Raw genomic sequence first — 22,127 nt, 5'->3', positions numbered from 1 at the left:
TGCATGGTGTCTAAACCTGTTTGGCTGTTTAGTATGTATCAGGAAATGAGCAGACACAGGGCTGTGCCAGCAGCCTTCATAACCATAAAGAAGGGCTCGCCCTGCACGTGTCCCCAGTGCAATGTAGAAGAACTTGCTGCTCCCCCTTACAGTGAAATTCTCTCTTCTTCTGAGAACTAACCAGGCATTTTGTTGGGAATGCTGGTGTTCTCAATAGGTGTATTTTGAGCATGGTAGACTTAAATATTGAAAGGGTGTGTAGTCTTTTTTTATTGTTGTTTGTTTGAGGAACACGGGGCTCTCTGTTTTGGTGCTAAGTTCAAGGAACACCAAACGTCTGGCAGCCCTCAAAGCTGAGAGCAGGGTGTGTCACGTCAGCACCTACTCTGTTTTCACACCTACTCTGTTCTTCCTCAGCCCCTGCTTTCTATTCATAACACGGCTGTCCTTACAGCAGCTTTCTGCTGGCAGCTGCTGATCTCCTCAGCCTGTTGGGTTCATGGAGCTGTGGTGAGAGCGCCCGTTTCTGCTGATGTTAGGAACGCCGTGCAGCTGTGCGTGCCATCTGCTGAGGCCTCTTACGGTCTGTGCATGCTGCTGGCAGCGTGAAGCTCAGTGCAGTCAGTGCAGTGGAGTCCTGACATCCTGTAAAACTCCCTTGCTTTGAAATAGATTCTAACAACAGAATGTCATTCCAGAGTGGGTGATGGATCCTGTCTTGGAAGCTTCAAATAAAAGAAAGGGGGAGAGGTGATAGTATGGGGAAAACAATAGGTTGCTCCTCTCCTAGAGGGCCCTGATCTTCATTTTTCTCTTTTAGGATTTTATCTTCATTTAAGCGAGCCAAGAGGGCATACTTGATTAGAGACGCTTGCTCTAATTTAAATCTTGTTTGAAAAAAGGAAATTGTCTGATGTGAAAATCGTTACAGAAAAGATAAGGGTACACAGCAGGGTCATAAAGTTGAGCTTTGGCAGGAGGTGAGGAATGCTTTAGGAGGTGTCCAGAGAGGTCTGTCCAGGGGCTTGGTTGAGCTGTGGGGCTGTGTCCGTGTGTCCCCTGGAGCCAGGCAGAAGTGGGGGGTGGGCACATAGGGCTGTCCAGAGAGCGAGATGTCAGACTAGCGTGTTGCATAAGATGGCAGAGCTGGTGATCATATTAGTGCCTCAGGGCTTTCGGGAGCTCGAAATTGTTTGCTGAAGCAGAAGAGCAGTTGAGACAGCACAAAAACAGCAGCAATTGGAAATGTCGGAGACTGTAAGAGGTGGTGAAGCAGCATTTGGACCAGTTCCACTTGTGGGGCAGACTGTACCCATAAGGAGGGAGAGAGACCTGAGGTGTTGGGCACCTCCTGGAATGAGTGTTTCCATTGTGAATTTCAGTTTACACTGAAAGTTTACAGGTATGCATGGCCACATGCATACGTCTGGGAGAGGATACCCAGATGCAGCAGGTGCTCAAGTTTGGGATTGAGTCACCTTTTCACCCTATGACAGATCAGAACAGCCTGGATTACTTGCCCTGTACTTCCCAAAGTGATTATTTCTTCAACTCCATTCTTTGAATACTGTTAAGTTTTAAGATCTGCTATACACGCTTCACAAAAACAGGAGAGGGAAAGAATGGGGGTAATGAGGTGCCAGCAATGTTATGCAAGGGCATTGCTCTGTGTTGCTTGTTGCCAAACTGTGTGCAGGCAAAGGTGAGCAGTAAGAAGCGAGCTGGAGGTCAAAGATGTGCCTGTCACAAACAATTTGGAAAGCTTCCTCAGATACTTTCACCCTCCTTCCTACTTTGCGTTTCTGTCAGTGTTGCAGTCAGTCATCTGTGTGTGGCTGTTTATAAAGCCATTTGCAGCGCAAGTGATGTGGGAACCAGCTGAAGAAAACGTGACAAATATCCAGCTAACAATTCTTAGATTATGTAAATAATGAAAGACTGCAGGCATTACACAGGCTGAGTTGTCGAGCTCTTCTCCGTGTCTGGAGCCCAAGTCGTCTTGTTTATGTTGACTGAGCAGCAGGCTGTCAGGTAAAAAGAAGTAAATATGATGACATTTAACGTATGGGTGTTAAATGACGGAAGATGCAGTTGGCCTTTCTGTTCCCTTGATGTTCTCAAACTGTTAAGTGTTTGGGTTCTTGGTGTGCAGGCACTCTGACAGCTGCAGATGGCTGGATTAACTCCTTGACGTGCAGTTGTGCAATAGATAGGACAGCATGGGGGTGGGAAGAGCGCAGTACACTAATCTACTACAAAGACTTAAAAATCAAGGGCAAGCTCTGACATGTGATTACTTTTTTCATTTCCCTGTCAATGTGTGGCATGCTAAGAGTGGGGAAAAGAGTCCATAATACAGGAAGCTCTAAGAGCAGAGATGTTAAAGAATCCAAGAAAATCTGCCAGGAAATGAGAATTAATCAAGAGTTAAAGTAACCTAGTGGAAATTTTGCTGTGGCCTTAGTGAGCTCTAAGTAAGGTTCAGAGCAATTACTTTATGAGGACTGATCAGAGCAGTTAAGGAAGCATCTCTAGTAACTCCTGCTTCTGCTTTTATTTACAGTGGTGCACAGGCATTGCCTGACTGTAAATGTGTAAATGTGTAGAAGGTGATGCCAGGAATCACTTGAACATCTTTAGCACAGGGACAGACATGTCTCACATTAAAGGGAAAAGCTATTAGCCAACCTGGAGATCTGAACCAAAACCAGCATTTGCAGTCAAATGCAGTCCTTTCAGATACTTCTAAGTATCTGCAGTGAGTGAGGCTCCACAGCATCTGTGGGCAACCTCTGCTGGTGCTTGGTCACATGCACTGTTTAAAAAAAAAAAAAGGGGGGGGGGTGCAAAAAAGCATTTCCTGATGTTCCTGATGTTCAGATGGAACTTCGTGTGCTTCATTTTTATGTCCACTGCCTCTTGTCCTGTCAAAAGACTTGGTAGTTCATTCTGCAGGTAGTAATTTCCTTCACGTGCTCTTGGTTCTGCTGTGTGACAATTTTTATTTCTGTGATTGCTTCATCATGGCAAATACTAAATAGCTATTTCTAGCTTCAAATATTACGAAGCCATATATGATAGAAAATAATCAGACTCTTATACTGGATTTGAAATGGTCAGGAGATAGAATCTGTAATTCAAGGTAAAGATTACGAACAGCATTAACAAATTGCAGGCACTGGTCTACCGAATTAAGACTTGACTTACATGTTTACAAAAAAAAACAAACACAAAATGATCTTGAATAAAGATAACATTTCTCATGATAACTTGTGTTTTTTAGAGATGAAGGTGTGTACACATCTGTGTCAGTATGATAAAACTTGTCCTGCCTGCATATACTGCTGACTTGCAGGAAGTGGCGTTTCCTTTTTTTTGAGGTGAGCTGTCGTGTGGCAAGCTTTGACCTGAAGGAAGAGAGCTCTTGCCACATCCTCCCTTCTTCCCCAGCCCTGCCATGGTGTGTCTGCAGCGCTATGGAGCTGCAGCAATGATAGATTTCTACCCTATATTATATGGCAGGATTTTTGCAACAGTTCAGGTTAAATGTTATGTCCATTTTGTTACGGTTTAATGTACTCATGTAGCTACTCACATAGCTCAGTCTCTGTGTACCATCAAGCTGCAGGCAGGATATGCCTTTCGGTTTCACTGTTTCTCTCCTCTTATTCTCTGCTAGCTTAATTAATCACAAACCTCCATCTTGTTATCTGTTTTATGTGAGGTTATGTAGGACTAGATTTCAGCCTATCCTACACAGAGGACTGAAATGAATAGGAAGCTGCCTGACCTAGCTAACAGAACTGTTGTCCACACAGTGACTCTGGCAAATGCAGTTCTGGTGATCATTCTCTGCACACTGCAAAGTCTTACATTATGTGGCCGCCTGCCATAACAATCCTTCTCACCTTATGTCCACTTCTAAAACAAACTAAGGCTTTCAGTCTTCCCCTGGGTATCTCCTCCATTTGCAGGGCACTCTGCACGCACCTTTGAAACGTTTGTGTTTGAGATGCTCAGACAGCATGCAGTAGGTGTGCATAGAGTATACTTCTTCTTGCAAAGGAAAGGAACTCTCTCTGGCTTTCTTTGCTTCAACTGGACTGAAAGAGCCCGTTCAGACACTTTCTTCTGTGCCCTTTCATCTGTACCTGAAAGCTCCTGTATCCTCTGTGTGTTTGCATAGCCTCTTACCACCAGGTTCCTGGCACAATTTTGAGCTGATATTCTGTTTGCGTTTTGTCAGTCTCGGTGGCCTGATCTTTTACCAAAATCTTCTTGCTGCATATTGAGAGGAAAGTCTTGATGTTCCAGTACCCCTAGGGAGTGAGTAGGAAAGCAGGAGAGTACTGTGGAGGTGCCTCATTTGTCGGACAGTTAACAGGATTGTGGGACAAGAGGAGGGATATTTCTGCCCCAAGAGACTAAACTATTCAGCTGCTTCCCAAGTAACCAGTGAGGAAGAGAGGGAAGAGATCTTAGGGTGTGTTTATCATAACTCTTTCAACACATGCATCTGGGAAATATGTTCAGGGTTCATACCAAAAAGCTGTCGGTTCAGAGCATGCATTCAAGTTTTCCTATTAAGATTCCTTTGCCAGCTGTTCCTCCCTCCTTAACTCTCTCCATGGTCTAACAACATGGACTCTTCCATTTTTACTCCAGAAGAGTTAAGTCTGGCGTGGAAAGGAAGCTGTGGTGTCAAGTCAACTCCAACCAGCTCTATACCTCTGATTGCCTTCCTTCTCCCATGCCACATGTTGCCTTATTCCCTGTAGTGGAAGCTGCCTTTTGGCTGTCTGTTCTTCTAATTGGGTCCTCAGGAAGAGGCAGAACCCAACTGAGAAATCTGTAGCTGGAAACATTAAAGGAAAATGTGAAATGGGAGAGGACGAAAAATTATTTTCAGGCTTTGGATGGGCTGGTATTCATGCAGGTCAAAAACTGCTGGTTTGATGTTGACCTTCTGAGCTGTTTCTGATACTGCTTCTGTTCTGCACTTTTTGGCAGCTGTTCAGAGTAGAAAGTACTGGGATGTTTTAGGAGCTTAGTTTCTTCATCTCCTTCTCTGATGGTGAGAATTAGGTGTTTATTTGGTTCCTTTGGGTGGGGGAGCTGGGTCTACAAGGCAAAGGATTAAGGTAGGTCAGCCAGGCCCATGGCCAATTGGCTTTGTCCTTTGCTTTCAGCAATGCGGAGCCTAAACACGGTCTTGGCTTTCAAAACAGCACAGCTGTGCATTCTTATTGCTTGATTTGAATGAACCTAGAACCTTGAAATCAGGATGCATTTCAGGATCCAGGTCAGCCTTTCTGCTTCTGTCCGAAAATATAAATAGCTGTTTCACACCTGGGCTCTTGATGGCATGCAAAAAGCAGAGGGCAGGACTTCTCTCTGCACTTCAAATAGATTTATCACATGCCATGACAGTTCAGCTGATCTTCTTAGAGTAATTTAGGTGTAAGGCAATAATATTCCCAGATTGCAGTCTTTCATCCCCACATTATTTTTTAGCATGATTTTAGTAGATCATTGAGGGTTTTCTGGTCTAGGGACATCTGTGAAAGAAACTGTAGCAACAACCAATAATAATGATCCTCACTAGTCAAACTGCTGAAATTGTACTTAATTTCCAGTGTCGTGCCCATCGCTGGTAATACCAAGCTAGATCTCTAGGCCAGAGACACGAAGCAATGATTTCCATGCTTCTCTTATTTATCAGGGTTTGGTCAGCTCAGGACTTCTTCCTGTCATCACTGCTGAACCTCTAACTGTGACAAGATCTTATACACCTTCCTACACAACTGGGTGTGCTGGGTCAGAACAAAAGGATAGCCAAGCTGGGTAATCCTACCTCTTGGCAGCAATCAGCAGTGGAAAGCTGCAATACTTCCCAGAAGCAGTACTTTCCTCAAAATAGTTTTCATTCTTGAGCAACTTGTGGTTTTAAGATTTTTCTGAACCAAGACATCATCTCAGTACAGTGTTGCTTCTGTTCTTTTGCAGAGTTGTCCAATTGATTTTTTTTTTTTTTTGAACCTCTGTAAGTAGAACAGAAATACTTGGCGTTCACAATATCCTAGAAGTGGACAGGGTGCTTCACAGCTGTACTCCACATTACGTGAAGAAACCATATGTTATATGAATAAACCCCTCTATTCCTGCAGCCCCAAGCATTTCTTCGTGCGTCCCTCTGTCCTGCCTTGTGAGTTCACGTGGAGTGCTCCTCTGCTCTTTCATGTCAGGCCAGAATAAAGGTAACAGTTGGCCTGGAGAAGTGTTGCTACTCATATATTTCAAGTTCTGTCTCTAACACATTAAAGGTGCTTCACATCTCTGGGATGAAGTCTGAATGATCAGTTCATCTGTCTCGAAACAACTTTTTGCTCCTGAAATGAGGTGGCTTGCTCCTGACCAGGTGGTCTTCCTGGCCTGATGTTGACTTGATTTGGTTCCGCTTACTAAACTAGCAGAGAACTAACCCAGGTGAAAGTAAGCTACATTTGCACACTGCATTTGCACATCAGAGCTGGGGAAGGAGGCCGTGGGGAAGGCATGGTGGAAGGGGGTCAGGATTGCTGTTCTGGTGCTGCAGCAAGCTCTTAGGTAAGCTAAGCTCTCATTTCCCTACACCCAAAGCTGCTCTCTCTTGGAGCCTGCCTGTTCCTGTCTCCATGCCAAGTTTCCGAGTGTCATGTGCTGATAATGCCGCTGGTATTGATACCGCTGCACATTGCATGTCGATCTTTCCAGAGGAAACAGCCCTGTCTCTCTGTCGCTAATAACAGAGCAGTCGATCACAGTGGATTATTTTTTCCTCTTGTTCCGTTAGAGATGAGCAATCCAATATGTCATTTAGTGTCCCCTGGGGCAGGTCAGCACCTTGCAGACCCCTTCCCTGCTCCCCAGACTCCCGCTGAGCCTCTCAGCAGAGTTTGAGGAGTGTGCCTGTATTGGCAGTCCCGTCTTTGTATTAGACTTGCATCCTGGCGAAAAGCCATGCTGGAGACATAAATTAGTTCTCTCCCAGTTGTGTTGCAGGTAAGTTATTCTGATTTTTAATGTGAATGTTGGGTCCCTGAGTTTTGTGCAGGAGCAAGTGGTCTTGCTGCGCTCCAGCGTTTGCTGCTTGAGGGGAGCAATCTCTTTAACAGTAGGTGGGGCACTAGCATATGGAGTGACATGCTGCAAACATGGCCTGTACAGACATGTTGTGGAAGGGGCTGCCAGTGTGCCAAGAAATGAGATTTACTGAAGGGAGAGTTTGTTAAATCAGGGCTCCTCCTCTGATGCATGAGTCTATCAGAGGCTGAGGACCGCATACCTTAGGTGTGGCTGCCTACACCGCAGGCTTTCTGTCTCTTGCCTGATGTGTTTTCCTGGAACAATTTGTTGGCTGTTGGAATCCCAGCTTGACAGAGGCTTAATGGAAGGTTTGGGGGGGGGTGGAGGAGAAGAGAGATCTCATTTCAGCTTCCTTGTCATATCTCTGCCACTGTGCTTGGAGCTTAGTGGCATACTGAGCTGAAGACCATATAGTTCTCAGGACCATGGAGACAAGGTGCTCATTCCTACTGGTCAAGTGTCTTTACCTTCTGAGAGCACGGCCTTGCTGAAAAGGCTTTCTGAGCTGGTTCCTTGCTGTGATGGTATTAAAGGAGTATATTCAGTCAGGGCCACTTGGCAAATCCTTTTTTCTTAGGACAAGATTGCAACACTTAGGACAGGGCTTATGGTTCTCGCAACTGAAAGCTGTGCAGACTTCAACTTATTTGCTAACTACTAATGAACAGAATGGTCCCCCTGCCCTCCTGAAAGCACGGCCCCCTGCTGCTGCCCGGGTTCTGCCCAGGTGGGCTTTCTGTGTACTTTGGATTCACCAGGACATTCATTGCCTGGCAGCCCTGGACTGATCTGTCAGAAGACAAACCTCATCGTATATTTACTAGTGCCTTGTGCATGTCTCACTACACTGAATGTCCCTGTTTCTGCCCTTTCCGTACCTGTCCTTGCCTTTCTCCTCCTCCCCTCTGCACAAGATCTTTGTCACTTGAACCTGTCCTTTCAGCCAGTTATGACATTCTTCTGACCTTTGCAGCTAAGCTGTGCTTCCTCCTTCACTGTGAAGATGTCTGTGATACAATCTCTCTGCTCTGCATGTGCTGCTGAGACTTCTGTGCAGGTCCCACTTACTGCTGCTCTTGTGATGGTTTTTGTTTTTACCCTGAAGTTATGTATCTGCATTGTCTACTCAGTTCAATTCCTGGCTGACGTTGTTGTGTTGCCTAGGAATAAAATTAAGTATTGATCACTGTGCACTCAGCAGACAAATTAATTCATATATTAATTATGTATAACAATGTGCCGTTCCAATAATGTTTGGTACCTAACAGTTTAAGTAGTAGTGTGCGTGTGCTCTTTGCTTTCATCTTAGTCTTTTACAGTTCTGAGTCCTTTTGTCAGTGATGGTCTGAGCATCGCTAACTTGCTGGTGCTGTTTCTTTCTTGTTATTTTCTGCTGGCCATAAATTTCCAGGAGAAGCCCTATGCCACCCCACTGGTTACTGCTAAATCTTCTCGTTTGCTGGAAGCCAAGCTGAAATACTTGTAGTTAATATCCCACCTTTTGGAGACCTCCTGGTAAATGCTAACATCTCTTCCACTTGGATGGAGTTGAGTAGCTTTCAGGGACTGACCTGACTGGGGAGCTGATCAGTTGTTCACTGTAAGATACCTTCCTCTTCCAGGTCTTTTCTTACAGAGTGTGCAGATAGATGGAAGTTGTCTTCTTTGCCCCCTGGTGGCCTCCACTCCGCTCAAAGTCCTGTGCCTTCATTAGACCTGCGGAGAGACTACAGAAAGACATTGTGGATACAGGACTTAAGAAGCACAAATGGGGGGAAAAAGGTTTCTCTGCTCTGATGCCTTGGTACCAGATCACACTGGATTCTGCCCATGAAAAATCTTTGAAAACCTCTGGTCAAAGAACATCTTTAATATGAGCTGTGTGCTTAATGTGAAACTGTGTCCCTGTGCTGGCTTAGCAAGGGCTACAAGCAGCATATAGAAGTGTCATGGAGCCTGACTTCAGTGAACATGGTGGGAGGTACAGAGCTTTCCCTTTCGTGTCCCTCCCTTTTAATTACTGTGATCCCTCATGAGCTCAACCCGGTTTTGTTATGAAGGTTTTAAAATGTTAGGGGGGTTAAATTTAAGGTTAGCCTATTACATGGCTGTTTAAATCAGCACAGTTGTGGTATAGCAAGTGCTTGATGATGAGCTGCGAATATTCAGCTGTTATAACTGGTCCATCTCCCTCTCTGGGTACTGGGAGTAATCAGTCTTGGCCATCTGAACAAAACTGCCAGAAGTAGTTTCAAATACTTAAGTAATACTTACGTAAATACTTAAGCTTTCCTAGAATAGAGTGGGTGGGCTGTGGAGTTCAAAACCACTCTACTCATGGTATATCCTGCCCTGTGTGGAGAGGGCTGACCCGTGACTTGACTTGTAGGGCGTTAACGTTAGGAGAACATTTAGATTCAAAGCTTGGAAGTAGCCATACACGAAACCAAGCTTGAGTGCTGCATGGAAAAGTGTGAGAGGTTTTGGCATTAGAAATACCACTTACACAATGGCTTGCTGTGTAATTTTCCCCCTTTGGAGAAATGCTGTTGATGTCAGTTAAAGCACAGAACTTTGTACAATGTTTTTTTTTTTTTTAATTCTAGTAGTGTAGATACAGCATCTTCTGCCTGTGTTTAAGATGCCTGACAGAGTTGTGCTGCAGGATGTCTGGTTACTGTAGGAGAATCTTAAGGAGTTTTTTTTTCTTGTTGTTCCTGATCTGCATTTCTATTGGAAAAAAAAATGCCTAAAACTTCATTTGCAAGCCTGAATTGTTTGTGAGGAATAATCAAAGAAAACGAGGAAGAAGCCTTGAAATTGTTTTGTTTTGCAACATTGCATTTCCAAAACAAACAAGCTAAAGTAGAAAGCATCAAAACAAAAGGATTTTGATCAAGATAGTTTGGGAATCTCAGTTCACATTTTCTGAAGTTCTGAGTTTGTTTGAATTTGGAATGTGGTACTTTGGAATGTGTACTCTGACCATGGGTTTTCCCAAGCCAGGGAGAGAATTTGCTGCCTATCGTTACTGTTTTTGCAAAACCCATGCTGAGTTTCTGTGTGCTTCTGCGTGGAGAGCAGACGGCATTCAGCAGCCAGCCAAAGGACATTGTGCTTTACAGAAAACGCTGCCGACTGGCTGCAAACTCTCACAGCCCAGGGATACCCGTGCTGTCGCTGTTACTCTTTGCCACATTTAAATGTATGGCTTGTTCTGACAGCCTTGGGTTGCTGTGCACTCCTCTGGTAAATTCCTTGTGGGGAAAGGACAGAGCAGCTCTTTTGGCCTGTATGGGAAACTTAAGCTGCATGTTGCTGGAGAAACAGCATCTCTTTGTACACCTTTATGTGTAGCGATGTAGAAATAGATGCAAAGGGAGGATTGAAGGTGCAGCCTTCAATCAAGTTTTGTGTATTTAGCTGTGCACAGTCCAAATGCTTCTTAAACTCCAACAGGCATGGTGCTGTGACTGCTTCCCTGGGGAGCCTGTTCCAGTGCACGACAACCTCTCAGTGAAGAACCTCTTCCTGATACCCAGCCTGAACCTCCCCTATTGCAGCTTGACACCATTCCCTCAGGTCCTATCGCTGGTCACTACAGAGAACAGATCAGCGCCTGCCCCTCCACTCCCCCTCGTAAGGAAGCTGTAGGCCGCGAAACATGGAGCAGATCCGTGTGAGCTGAAGGATCAAGCGTTTCCAATGCACCAAACTTTCATGTGGATTTTTCTTCTTTGCTGTTGATTGCAGACTTCGCTAGACAATGTCCATTTAGTTATCTAGTAGCTAATATACTGTTAAAAGACAAGTAAATTAACTTTTTTTCTTACATTTTGCGTAAATTACAAGCACCGGGTGCAATAAAATAGTGTACTACTTTCAAATGGAGATCTTACAAGATCTAATACTGCAGAAGATACTGAACTACTAATTTCTCAAACTCCTCAAATGAGACTATAGTGAAGTATAATCTTTTTAGTGGGAATGGAAATGATATTTTGAGGAAAATCTCTTTAAAATACCAACCTGCGAGGCATTGTCAAAAAGCTCAGCAGTGTTTCGCTATTCTGTCTTCCTTAGTAAGCCCTAAGGATGGAATTTCTCCATTGGTAAACATGAATCAATTTTGGTCTTGGAGCAAACCTCATTCCAGATATTTATTGCTGTCTAAGCTTTTATAGAAAGTGTATTTTATTTGATCTTGCTGTTCCTCCCACTGCTCCCTATCCAAAGTACAGTGCCAACACTAATGTCTTTATATCTTTCTTTGTTATATAAGCTTTTGTCCTCTGTGGATGGGGACTTGTTGGGCTGTCCAGACTGTGGACTCCGTGCAGTTTGCTTTGGTCATTCATATTGGGGGTGCCCATGGGTTTTTTTTACAAACCTTAAAAATACTTGGCTGCAGGAGGTAGGCAGCTGAGAATGACACCTCCCTGTGTTCCTGGTACCTTGTTTTCAGGTTGTGATGGCAAACCTATGAGTCACTGCCTTATGTATGTGTGCTTGAAGGAATTCTGTTGCCAAGGTGACTTTTCAAATACTATTTTTGCAAGGGCAGGTCTTTTCTGAGAAGGGAGCCACAGATCTGTGCACTTTCCTTCCTACACAAACTGAGGATGGGCTCATGAGAGACTGGACCTGTCTAAATCACACCGACCAGGGAAGGAGGGTCATGTTCTGCAGCAGAGCTGAGAGGCTCTGGCTCTCAGTTCTTCTAATGCTCTTTCTGTCTGGAAAACTAATTGGAAAACAAAACCCTGCTACTCTGCATGGTCAGGTGTTAAGGAGGTGGTCAGGTCTAACCTCCCTCGTTTGTTTTTGATCTTTCTTGCTAATTTTCCATGAATCTTTTAACTAACTGCATTACGATTCCACGTAGAGTTCAGCAGAGAGATTCCCAGTACCTTGTAGCAGTGTGGTCTGCCCTTGCTGCAAGCCTTTCTCAAAGGTCAGTGTTTATAAATGGGGATGTATTCTCTCTGTCTTTCCTCTAGACCTTTTACATATGGCATAACACTTGCAGTGTTCATCACTACCTCTTCCTAGAGCTGATCTCCTTGTCTCTGTAGTCTTTTCACATTAAAGTTACTACATTTGTCAGTCACCTTTGCACAATGAAAGCGTTAAAAACAGAGGCCCCCTTATAAGTTTCTTTGTGCCCCTATATGCAATCTGGAAAATGATAAAGATATTTTGAATTTATTCAACTAGAAGCATGGCATTTGAGAATGCATGCTAATAAGAGCTAAGGGCCTGAACTCTTGGATCTCTAGGGATGTTTTTAGAAACCGTCTCTGCAGAGAAAAAGTGCCAGCTGTCTTGCTGAAGGGAACAGAATTTTATTTTTCTGCTGCATTTGAAGAAACGTCAGCTTGTACAAAACTTGAGAAAGAAATAGGCCAGAAGTGTCTGTGGCAGAGATGAGGATAGTAACGTGGCAGTTGTGAGCCCTGGTTCCCACCGTGTGTGACCCAGGCTACGAACGCATGCACTGGTGTAGTGCTTCATGCCCCAAGCACCTGTGCTATTTCACATAAATAACGTGTGTGCCAGAGGAGAGGAGGAGCAACTTGCTAGGCTTCTGCAAACAAGGCTGGGAATTGGCAGTGGAACGGATACTGCAGATCTTCTTGGGCCAGTGTCCTTCCACGCAGGACCAGGAAGCAGGGACATTGGTATGCTCCCAAGGGGGTATACGTGCAGCTTGTTTGTAAAACTTGCACTAGGGCTGGGTGCAGTTACACCAAGAAGGCTGGCATCCTCGAGAAGGGAGGGCTGCCCATGCTCTCAGTGACATCTCCACACTCAGAGTCAGGACTCAAGGGCTTTGCATAACCCCATTGTCCCCTGTGTCTGAATTACAACAGAGGAAGTTGCTTGACCTCTATCGTAATGTTCGATACTGGTGTACAAGTTCATCAGCTTTATAGCCTGGAGTTGGCAGAGTTGTGCTGGGTTGTTTCTTATGGAATATCTTGAGCAGATCAGACCGTCCTTCAGGAGACGGAAGGAAACATATGGTGGCCCCCCTGGTGCTGTCTGAAGCAGACTTTGGCCTCAGCTTCAGTCTTGCACTTCATGAAGACTTGAATCTTAAGCTTCAATGGTGATAAAGAAAGTGAACAAAGCCCAGCTGCTGCTTCTCTCTGTGGTGGCTGGGGCCATTAAGTTGCCCTCAGAGGCAGGCTGGTGAGTTTTCTCTGCTTGTTGTAGCAGACATCAATATAAGGACATCAGTCACCCCTTGCTTTTGGTGCGAAGTGGGGTTTGGAAGTAGGCTCTTTAAATAACCTTGTGGTTCTGGAAGGATTGGGAATGCAGATTGTATTTGAAATAGCATGCCTCTCTCACTGGGGGAAGAAGGAAAGCTTGTGTGCTGGTGTAAGGATAAAACATGACCGAAAATAATGTAGCTTGTTCTGGAATATAAAAAGCAGATGCTGTATCCATGGTGAAACCTGTCCTGTCCCATTAAGGGCTATCATACGCTTTTCAATCTTGTTTTCCAAGACTCCTGAGGGTGCCAGGACTTGAGGTCTGTAAAACCCAAACACTCCCTGCCATGGTCTCTGTGCGTTTTGTGCAGGCTACTAAGCTGTCTCTGGGGGCTTCTCTAAGAGTAAGGGGCCAAATAGCCAGAATATCAACCCCCTGCCCGTGGCCTTCATAGAATCATTAAGGTTGGAAAAAGCCTCCAAGGTCATCTGGTCCAACCATCCCCCTAACAGAAATATCACCCACTAAACCATGTCCCCACACCACCTCACATCTAGGTCTCATTAATCCCATGTACCCTGGTCTCCTCAGACAATTCTGGAGCAGTGCTTTCTGGAGGAGAAGCAGAACTTGAAGTCACCTTGTTGGGAGCTGAGCTGCTGCATGGGATGAGGATGCCCAGGGAGTGCTGCCTCACTGCTGGGGAGCATTTTGGCTGACTTTCTTCCTGGTTTGTTCTGTCTGTCAGTTTTCTTGCAGGAAAAAAAAAAAAAAAGAACACTTTCAGGCTTCTGCTTGGACTTCTGTCAGGTCACACCACGGTTGCTTTCCACCAGGAGACTGGGAGAAATGCAAGTGTTTTGCTGTTTCTCAGGCCCTTCCAGTGAAAAAGCATAAGAGACAATTTACAAGTCACACTATGTAATTTTAAACAACCAACCAATCAAAAACCCAGCAACAGAAAACCCACCCAGTCTTCTGCTTTTGGATGTACTCTTTGCAAAATTTCTTCAGTGAATTTATTCAGCAGCTGCAGGCATATGCTCGCTTTTGCTGCTGTTAAACAACTGGGGCTGAAATTAACACATCTGTTGTTGTTTAACTTCAATTTATACTGTACCCTGTTTTGCCAAAATATTGTGTTTCAAGCAGCAGCTGCCTCACTGTTACATATCACCAGAGTTCTGGGAATACTGCTTAATACTACATGCTATTTTTTAATAACTTACCAGAAGGGGACTTGGTGCTTTGCTGTAGCTTTGTGAGAAAGGAGCGGATGCTTGTGTTGCAGAACCCTCTTACAGTGCGGTATAGCACAGGTGCAATTTTGTGTCTGATATTTCTGCTCACAACTGAATCCTTGAACCAGTGTGATTTCCAGGAACTGTTTCAATACGCCTGTGAAGCCCCTGTTTTCATCTCCTTCGTTGTGGACTGAAAATTGGAAAGTGAGACCCTGTGGCTTAGAGAAACCTGGGGTATTATGCCTTTAACCCAGTCTTGTGTCTGTGCTCGGTTCGTTTCTGAATGCCTAGCAATGGCAAATTGGGAGTTTTTAAGGTAGGAGAAGTACATATTTTTTAGTGTAAATGCCTTGACAGCAGTCCATGAGAAACGAAACGGAAACAAATGAAGAAAAACAACCCATAACTGTTCCTGAAATGAAGTTGTGCTGAAATAACCTGCTTCCATGCCATGAAAGCAGGATCCTGAGAATTGCCAGGGATAGTATGAAACATTTGATGTAGGAGGCAGAAAGGTGTTGCTGTTTTGATAATTTGTTTTTATTTAAGATGTTTCATACTGTACAGATGGGAGGGGAAAAAAACATCCTCACTAAAAGGAATAATTGTCAAGTTACAATATGTGAATTACCCTCAGCTAATGTAAATGGTTTTGGTAACCTTTTCCCGTGAACAAAATTTCAAAGCCAAGTGTTGTTAAATTAGATGCAGAATGGGCTGAAGGGAGGGAGAGAACCCCAGCCCCCCAGATTTCATGGAAAAATAATTAAAATGGAGCTGCAGTCTGACTTCTGATCTCAGAGGTGCTTGCAAGCTAAATAAAAATAAAGACTACCTGGGGACAGCCTGTGCTGTTAATTAACTAACTGAATTCTGCCTCTTCTGACAGAAAAGTTCTCCAGTGAATTTTCAACGGCTTTGGCATTCACCACTGCCAAACACAGGAACACTGGAAGGTGCCAAACACAACTTGGCAACTTGCAACAACAGAAAAACCCCTTTTTGATGGGCGGGGAGGGATATACAAAATGAAAATATCATGGCTGTCGCGGCTGATGTGGTTTTTAATGTGTCAGACAGTATCCAAAAACTGTCGTAATAAACACTCAAACATCATTCTGTCAAGATTAATATAGGTCCATAAGATTTGACCCCCATACTCCCTTAAAATTAGCCCCAAAATGCAGATAGATTAGGCTGCCCACCTAGTCCATGTCCCATGGACCGTGGAGGGATGCTACCCTTCCCTGGCACTGCCCTGGAAATCTGCAGCTCAAGGCCCCAGTGCTGAGTGCTTGTAGAGGTTGGGCTCCTGCCAAGAAAACAGCTTTTGTGTTTCCTTAAATATTCTGCTGCTGTTTGGGAGAAAAAATAAATAAATATCTGAATTGATGTTATTACTAGAATTGGCCAGCTGGCTGAATTTTTTTCATTAACAAATCCCACTGGGCGCTGTTTTCCCAATGAAGTAATGAGCATGTTTTCAGACAAGGGGGCAAATCTCCCCAGTGCTTTTGCTTCTGGAATCTGAAACTGCTCATGCAGTTGGGATCTGCTAGAAATCCAGGGAGAAGGCTTCCAGTCTCAGCACCCACTCAGACACTATTGGGATGTGTTTTGCTATTCACATTTTGGCTTCTTGTGATCCATTATTGTTTCCCTGGCAGCAAATTCAGAGGAATTTGTGGTGATGGTGTGGGGGAATGACAGTGGGAAGCTGGTTACTGGGGACATGCAATTACGGCAGGAGACTGGTGCCATGTGCTCGTGTTTGCCTGAATCTCTGCCACCGCGCACAGCATTGATCTTGGCTGGGGCAAGAAGTCAGGAGAGCAGCTGCTTCAGGCATCGTCTGCTTCATTCTCTGTGTCCTTTTAAAACTCAAACTCAACTTGTTGCTGTTGTTGCTGCCTTTTTGTGAAAGTCCCCCCGACTTCATCAGGCCTGCTCTGATTTTCACACATTGAAATTATTGAGTTCTGATCCTGCTTTTGTTTAAATCATCCTGAAAGATTTGAAGCTTCAGAGAAGTTGTCTTCAGTGAATTGTTTTCAGAGTTGTATTAAATTCCTTTATTCTTTTTGAATTCTGTTTGAAGGGGGAGAGAAAAGACATTTTTTTTCTTTTCTAGGCTTAAGAGTAGCCTAAGGTGAGAGGAGTAGTGTTTGGGGAGCTTATTCCTCTATTAGCATTCCTATAGCAGTATTCACAGGATGTTTCATGAGAAAAGTTGAATAAAGTCTTTTTTTTTTTTTTTTTTTTTTTTTAAGAAAAAAAATGAAGATAAGATAAAAATTTGTAGTGTCTGAAGTGCATCTCTAATAAGAACATTTGGGACTTTTTTTTTCCTTGGTATTGAATATCAGCAATTAACCGCTGTTTTCCAAATAGCAGTTATTTTAGTGTATAGTAGGTGTTAGCCTTTTTCTAAGCTATTAATAACGGGCTGCTACTTAGAGGTGCCACAAATCTGCGTTTTTCAGACCATTTCCAGTCCTCTGTCTGCCTGCCACTTGCAGTCTGGGCAGAAGTTGAGGATGGGCCAAGTGCTTACGTGGGTGCCCAGCAGCTGTGTCAGAAGGCCTTCCTGCTGTCCCTGCATGCCTGCAGTCTGTATTTCTTGTCTTCCTAGTTTTATCAGTACGCATATTTTCAGACTGAAGCTTGCTTTTTGCTTCCACTTCTGGAAACTGTAAGCGCTCTGAGTCTGTCCTCACTGGTTTATTAGATTTATCTTGGTTTAGCAATCTGTTGCTCATGCAGCCTCAAAAAGGAAATAAACCCAGACCTAACAGAGATCTGTGGCAACTTGTCTTGGTACATGGATGCCTGTGGAGTGATGAATGGTTGTGGCTAGCTTTCAGAAGGAGGTGCCAGCTACTCAGGCCAGGTTCCTGTGGGAATGCAGAACACGAGGTGCAAAATTCTCGTGAAAAGCCTTGAGCTACCAAAAAAAACAGGGCCTATGCTGCCACTTCTGCTGATCTGATCTTATTGCTTTCGTATTTCTTAATTGACAGTGAGCCAATTTTGATTTGTTCAGCTCTGAGTTGAGATGTGATGTAAGTCCGTGGGCAGCCTGTCCAACATACTGACACATCCAAAGGCGACAAAGGATGAACAAAAGATTACAGACTCTGCAGGACGATCTCTGTAAAGTGTCCAGCAGAGAATTAGTGTGCAGAAGCCAAACTCTATCTCATGTCTCTTTTTTTTTTCTAGGTTTAGAAGAAAAACCAATTCTTTCAAAAAAAGAAAAAATGAAGCTGAGGAAAGAAAGATGGCTACAGAGTAAGTACTCCTCCAAAGCACAGCTGTATGGGGGGACATCTCACAGGGTAATCCTGGGTAACCCTGGTGGATTTTTTTGTGGATGGGGTGTGGCTGAAAGTGTTGGGTTGTGGCAGGATGAGGGTTGGGGGTCAGGGAGTCTGAACACTTCTCAGAAACCTTAAAGTCTGCTTCCCACGATGTGGGATAAAAGTCCTTTTTTTTTTTTTTTTTCCCCCTCTCCAAAGGGCATTTACACTGAGATTCAGTCTGTGTCCTTGTTTTTGATCTTTCTCCATGTGCAATGTGACTACTTAAAAACCTTCAGCTATTTAAAGAAGACCTAGTGGACGGGATCCCCTGGAACACTGTCCTTAGGGACGAAGGAGCTGAGCAGAGCTGGCAACTCTTTAAGGATGTTTTTCATAGAGCACAAGAACTCTCAATTCCCCTGTGTAAGAAAGCAAGCAGGAAGGGAAGAAAAACAGGATGGGTGTGCAAGGACCTGCTGCTCAGACTGAGGCACGAGAAGGAAATGCACAGGCAGTGGAAGCAGGGACATGTGGCCTGGGAACATGTGGTACAGGGATGCTGTCCGGATGTGCAGGGATGGGATCAGGAAAGCCAAGGCACAGATGGAACTGAGCTTGGCAAGGGATGCAAAAGATAAGAAGAGATTCTTATAGGTATATTTCTCAGAAAAGAAAGGCCAAGGAGAGTGTAACCCCTCTGATAAACAAGAAGGGAGAACTGGTAACAACAGACATGGAGAAGGCTGAGGTACTCAACAACTTCTTTGCCTCAGTCTTCACTGCCAGTCCACGACTCTTGTTTCCCTGAACCTGTAGGTGAGGGCTGGGGGAGCAAAGCCCCTTCTGCTGTAAGTGAAGAACATGTTCGAGACCACCTGATGGAGCTGAACGAGTTTACGGTGCCTGATGACACACATCCCAGGGTCCTGAAGGAATTGGCTGATACAGTTGCCAAGCCTCTCTCCATCATGTTTGAAAAGTCCTGGCAGTCAGGCAAAATCCCTGGTTTTAAAAAACTCCCATTTTAAAAAACTGTAGAAAGGAGGGCCTGGGGAACTACAGACCAGCAAGCCTCCCCCCTGTGCCTGGCAAGACCATGGAAAAGATCCTCCTGGAAGCAATATGAAGGTACATAAAAGACAAAGAGGTGATCTAAGACATCCAGCATGGCTTCACCAAGGTGAATCATCTTTAAAAGTCAGGTCTTAATTTCTCTGTGCAGTTGTGTATGGGACCCACTTACAGGTGCCAGTGGGAGCCAAGAGTCAGGGAACCTCATCCTGCAAGACAGTTGGAGGTGGTCTTGTTTGGGGACCTTTTGAGAGGGTGTGCAGGAGGCTTGCAATTCCTCACCTGGTGGAGCAGGGAACGTCACAGCTCCTCTCTCACTGGCATCTCTCTGCTGGCAGCAGAAGCAGCCTCTCCACGTCAGCTTCTGAGGTACTGCTGGTGGCATGGGGAGTAGCAGAGGGATTCCTCTTGCCACCTGGAGCTGTTCCTGGGACAGGCTTTTCCCTTAACACCTTTCTGCCCAACAGAACTGCCGACAGACTGTGTTTGGTGTTGAGCAATGTGGCTTTCTGCTGCACCATATGCTCTCTGCTCCTGAGCTCTCACTGTGCTTTGAGCTTGGGTCCATCAACCTGTCATTGCACCAGTCACAGTGGAGGTGTCTCCCCTTACATAAAAAAGATGGTAATTTAACACCATGACTGCTAAAGAAGCTTCTTCCCTGTCATTAAACAACAAATTCCATTCACAACTGCAACCGTCATTGTTCCTGTTGAGCAAAAAAATAGATGGCTGTGGTGGTCCTAACAGCTGGCCTGCAGCTTTGTTTTGGTGCTCTTAAAGTTTTCTGTTTATGTGTATATCTAACACTGTTGGGGGAACATTGGAAGGAACTACTGGAGCACAGCTGAGATGTTCCTGGCCTGATATCCTATCTCTAACAGTGACCAGTACCAGATATTGTGGAGAAAAGTAAGCCCTCAGCAGTTTTCTGTGACACAGAATCAACAGCAGAAGGGGTACACGGGACTTATGTCTTCTGCAAGAAAGAGGACGTGCTCCTGGAGCTAGGTGACAGCACTGCTCCCATAGTTCAGGTCAGTCACTTTGGAGATGAGGAGAGCCTAAAAGCATACTTCTTACACTCTTAATCATGCCCTCCTGCTTATATGTCTTTATTGCATTAGTCTTCCTCAAGATTATGTATGATGCTTTGGCCCTGCAATGGACCCTTTTCTCCTCTCTTGGCTCTAAAATTACTAAGCTGAGGGAAAACAAATGAAATGCACTTTGCTTTTCAAAGAACACTGAGATAGAAAATTTCAGGTCAAACTACCTCTGTCCAAGAAGATGCTAGTTATTAGCAGTGCTTCAGAGACACAGAAGTATGTAAATTGTTGTCTGTCTTCACTTCCTCAGTAAATCTATGGCCAGTGTTCTCTGGCAAATGCTTTACTGAGGGTAAGAAATCCCTGAGACTTGTTTTTTTTTTTTTTTTAAAAAAGCAAATTTTAGTACCAGGTGTGCAGCTTTTTATTGAGGAAAAAATGAGAACAGCTGGAAAGAGCTTATATAAACATCAATAAGAAAAACTGTTGTTATTAGCTGGCAGAACAAAATGAAATGATATTTCTAGGGATGGTGATTCTTGAATGAAGCTTGGCATTCTAACATTGTCTCAACTGACTTTAAGGAGCTTCGATCAACTGAAGCAGAAACTCATTGATTTTTATTTGATGCAGATAACTTATTTCTTATTGTTGGTTTTGCCATATTTACTTGGCCTCCTCCCCTCACCCTCAAAAGGGAACACAGCTTTGACTGCTGAAGTTGTTATGATTAAATTTCTGTCGTAAATCTTTCCAAGAGTTTGTCTCTTCTTAACCCAGGGCTGCTTTCTTGACATTGGATGCCAGGACCCTGAGAACTAAATTTCAGTCCATTAGTGCAAATGCAAAACTTGGAAAATTTTCATTTCAATAAATCATAGGAGAGACTAGAGATGGAAAAAAATTATGCAATGCTTCAGAGATTAGAAGTATGCACATTTCAAAATACATATATCGTATGGCTTCTTGGACACAGAAGACTTCATAGGAAAAGAATTTGGGATGTTTGTGCAGAATCAGGTGTCTGAAAATTTTGAGCACATACTGTTTATGAAAGCACTGAAGTAGTCAGCTTCATAAAGCCAGACCAAAAAAAGAAGTGATGCAGAACAGAAAGCTGTGTTCTTGGCAGGGATTGCTGTGAAGAGAAGCATTTACAATCCAGATTTGTCACAAACATCCATGTACAGCAAAAATTGCAGTTCATCAAAAACTGTTGTTCTTCAACTGAAACAGCTTAGCTGGGGGGCAAATGAGACAAAAATACTGAAGGAACAAGCAGCTAGCGAGTGAATTTGAGTTCATCCTTCTTGAATGTAGGCAGCTGGGTTAGACCCAGAATCCCAAGTGGCATCTTGCCTGTGTTCTGTAGACTGGCTGCTTTCATGTTTCCACCAAAAATACTTCTGCTGATTTAGTCCTGCTTCTGTGGCCACATGGTGTTGGAAGCCCTTGGCCTTTCTGTGTCGATGTGCTTGGCTGTGTAACTGCTGTTACTGCACTCCATCTTGTCCAAATGAGGAGTTAGCAGCTTAGCTTAAAGGCTCATCCTTGCAATATGTTCACGTTGTGTTTGTCTGATTCAGAGGAAGATGGATGTGGTAAAGGAAAAACAGTGCTGACAAACTGGCTGCCTTGAGTCAGAAGGGTATGGTTTGCTGTGAGGAGCGCAGTGTGTCTTTGTCCAAGGCCATAAGCAGAGGCCTGCGCTTCTGCGCTTCTCCCATGCATGCGCATGAAGTAGGATTTCTCCATTGTGTCCCCCATAGCACCAGCCACACGGTTGTCAAGGCAATGTGGTGGGTTTCCAGGCCCGGTAGCATGAGGAAAAGGAGATTGTGCATCCTGCTGATCTCTGGCTGATTTCGGTGATGCCGCCAAGGGGTGTCAGGGACAGATGGGGATGTCCTGCAGCTCAGCTGGAGGTTTGTCACAGTGCTGGGCTTCTGTGGGCTCTCTGGGAGGAGAACATGTTCTGCTGGGGCTTGCCAGGAGGCCTGCTGGTTCCATAAGGCGTGGGCAGCTGCAGGACCAATTTCTACACCAGGGAGCCTGGAGGACTGGGGCAGGAGCCTGCAGCCTTCTATGCCCAGCTCCCTTGGCTCAGAAGGGAG

The 22,127-nt window shown here is 44.5% G+C and overlaps 1 protein-coding gene across 1 annotated transcript in view; it reads left to right on the top strand.

The window, feature by feature from the left end:
- SLX9 (SLX9 ribosome biogenesis factor) overlaps positions 1-22,127 on the top strand; it is a 46,520-nt gene that overhangs the window by 15,816 nt on the left and 8,577 nt on the right. Inside the window, exon 3 of the mRNA XM_084289207.1 lies at positions 17,814-17,882. Within this exon, the coding sequence (XP_084145333.1) occupies positions 17,814-17,882 (69 nt within the window). The remainder of the gene's footprint in view (positions 1-17,813; positions 17,883-22,127) is intronic.

This window comes from Netta rufina (genome assembly GCF_964035555.1).
Source record: "Netta rufina genome assembly, chromosome: 6".
Classification (NCBI taxonomy): Eukaryota; Metazoa; Chordata; class Aves; order Anseriformes; family Anatidae; genus Netta; species Netta rufina.
Note: the sequence above shows the minus strand (reverse complement) of the source record. Positions and strands in the feature narration are given on the sequence as shown.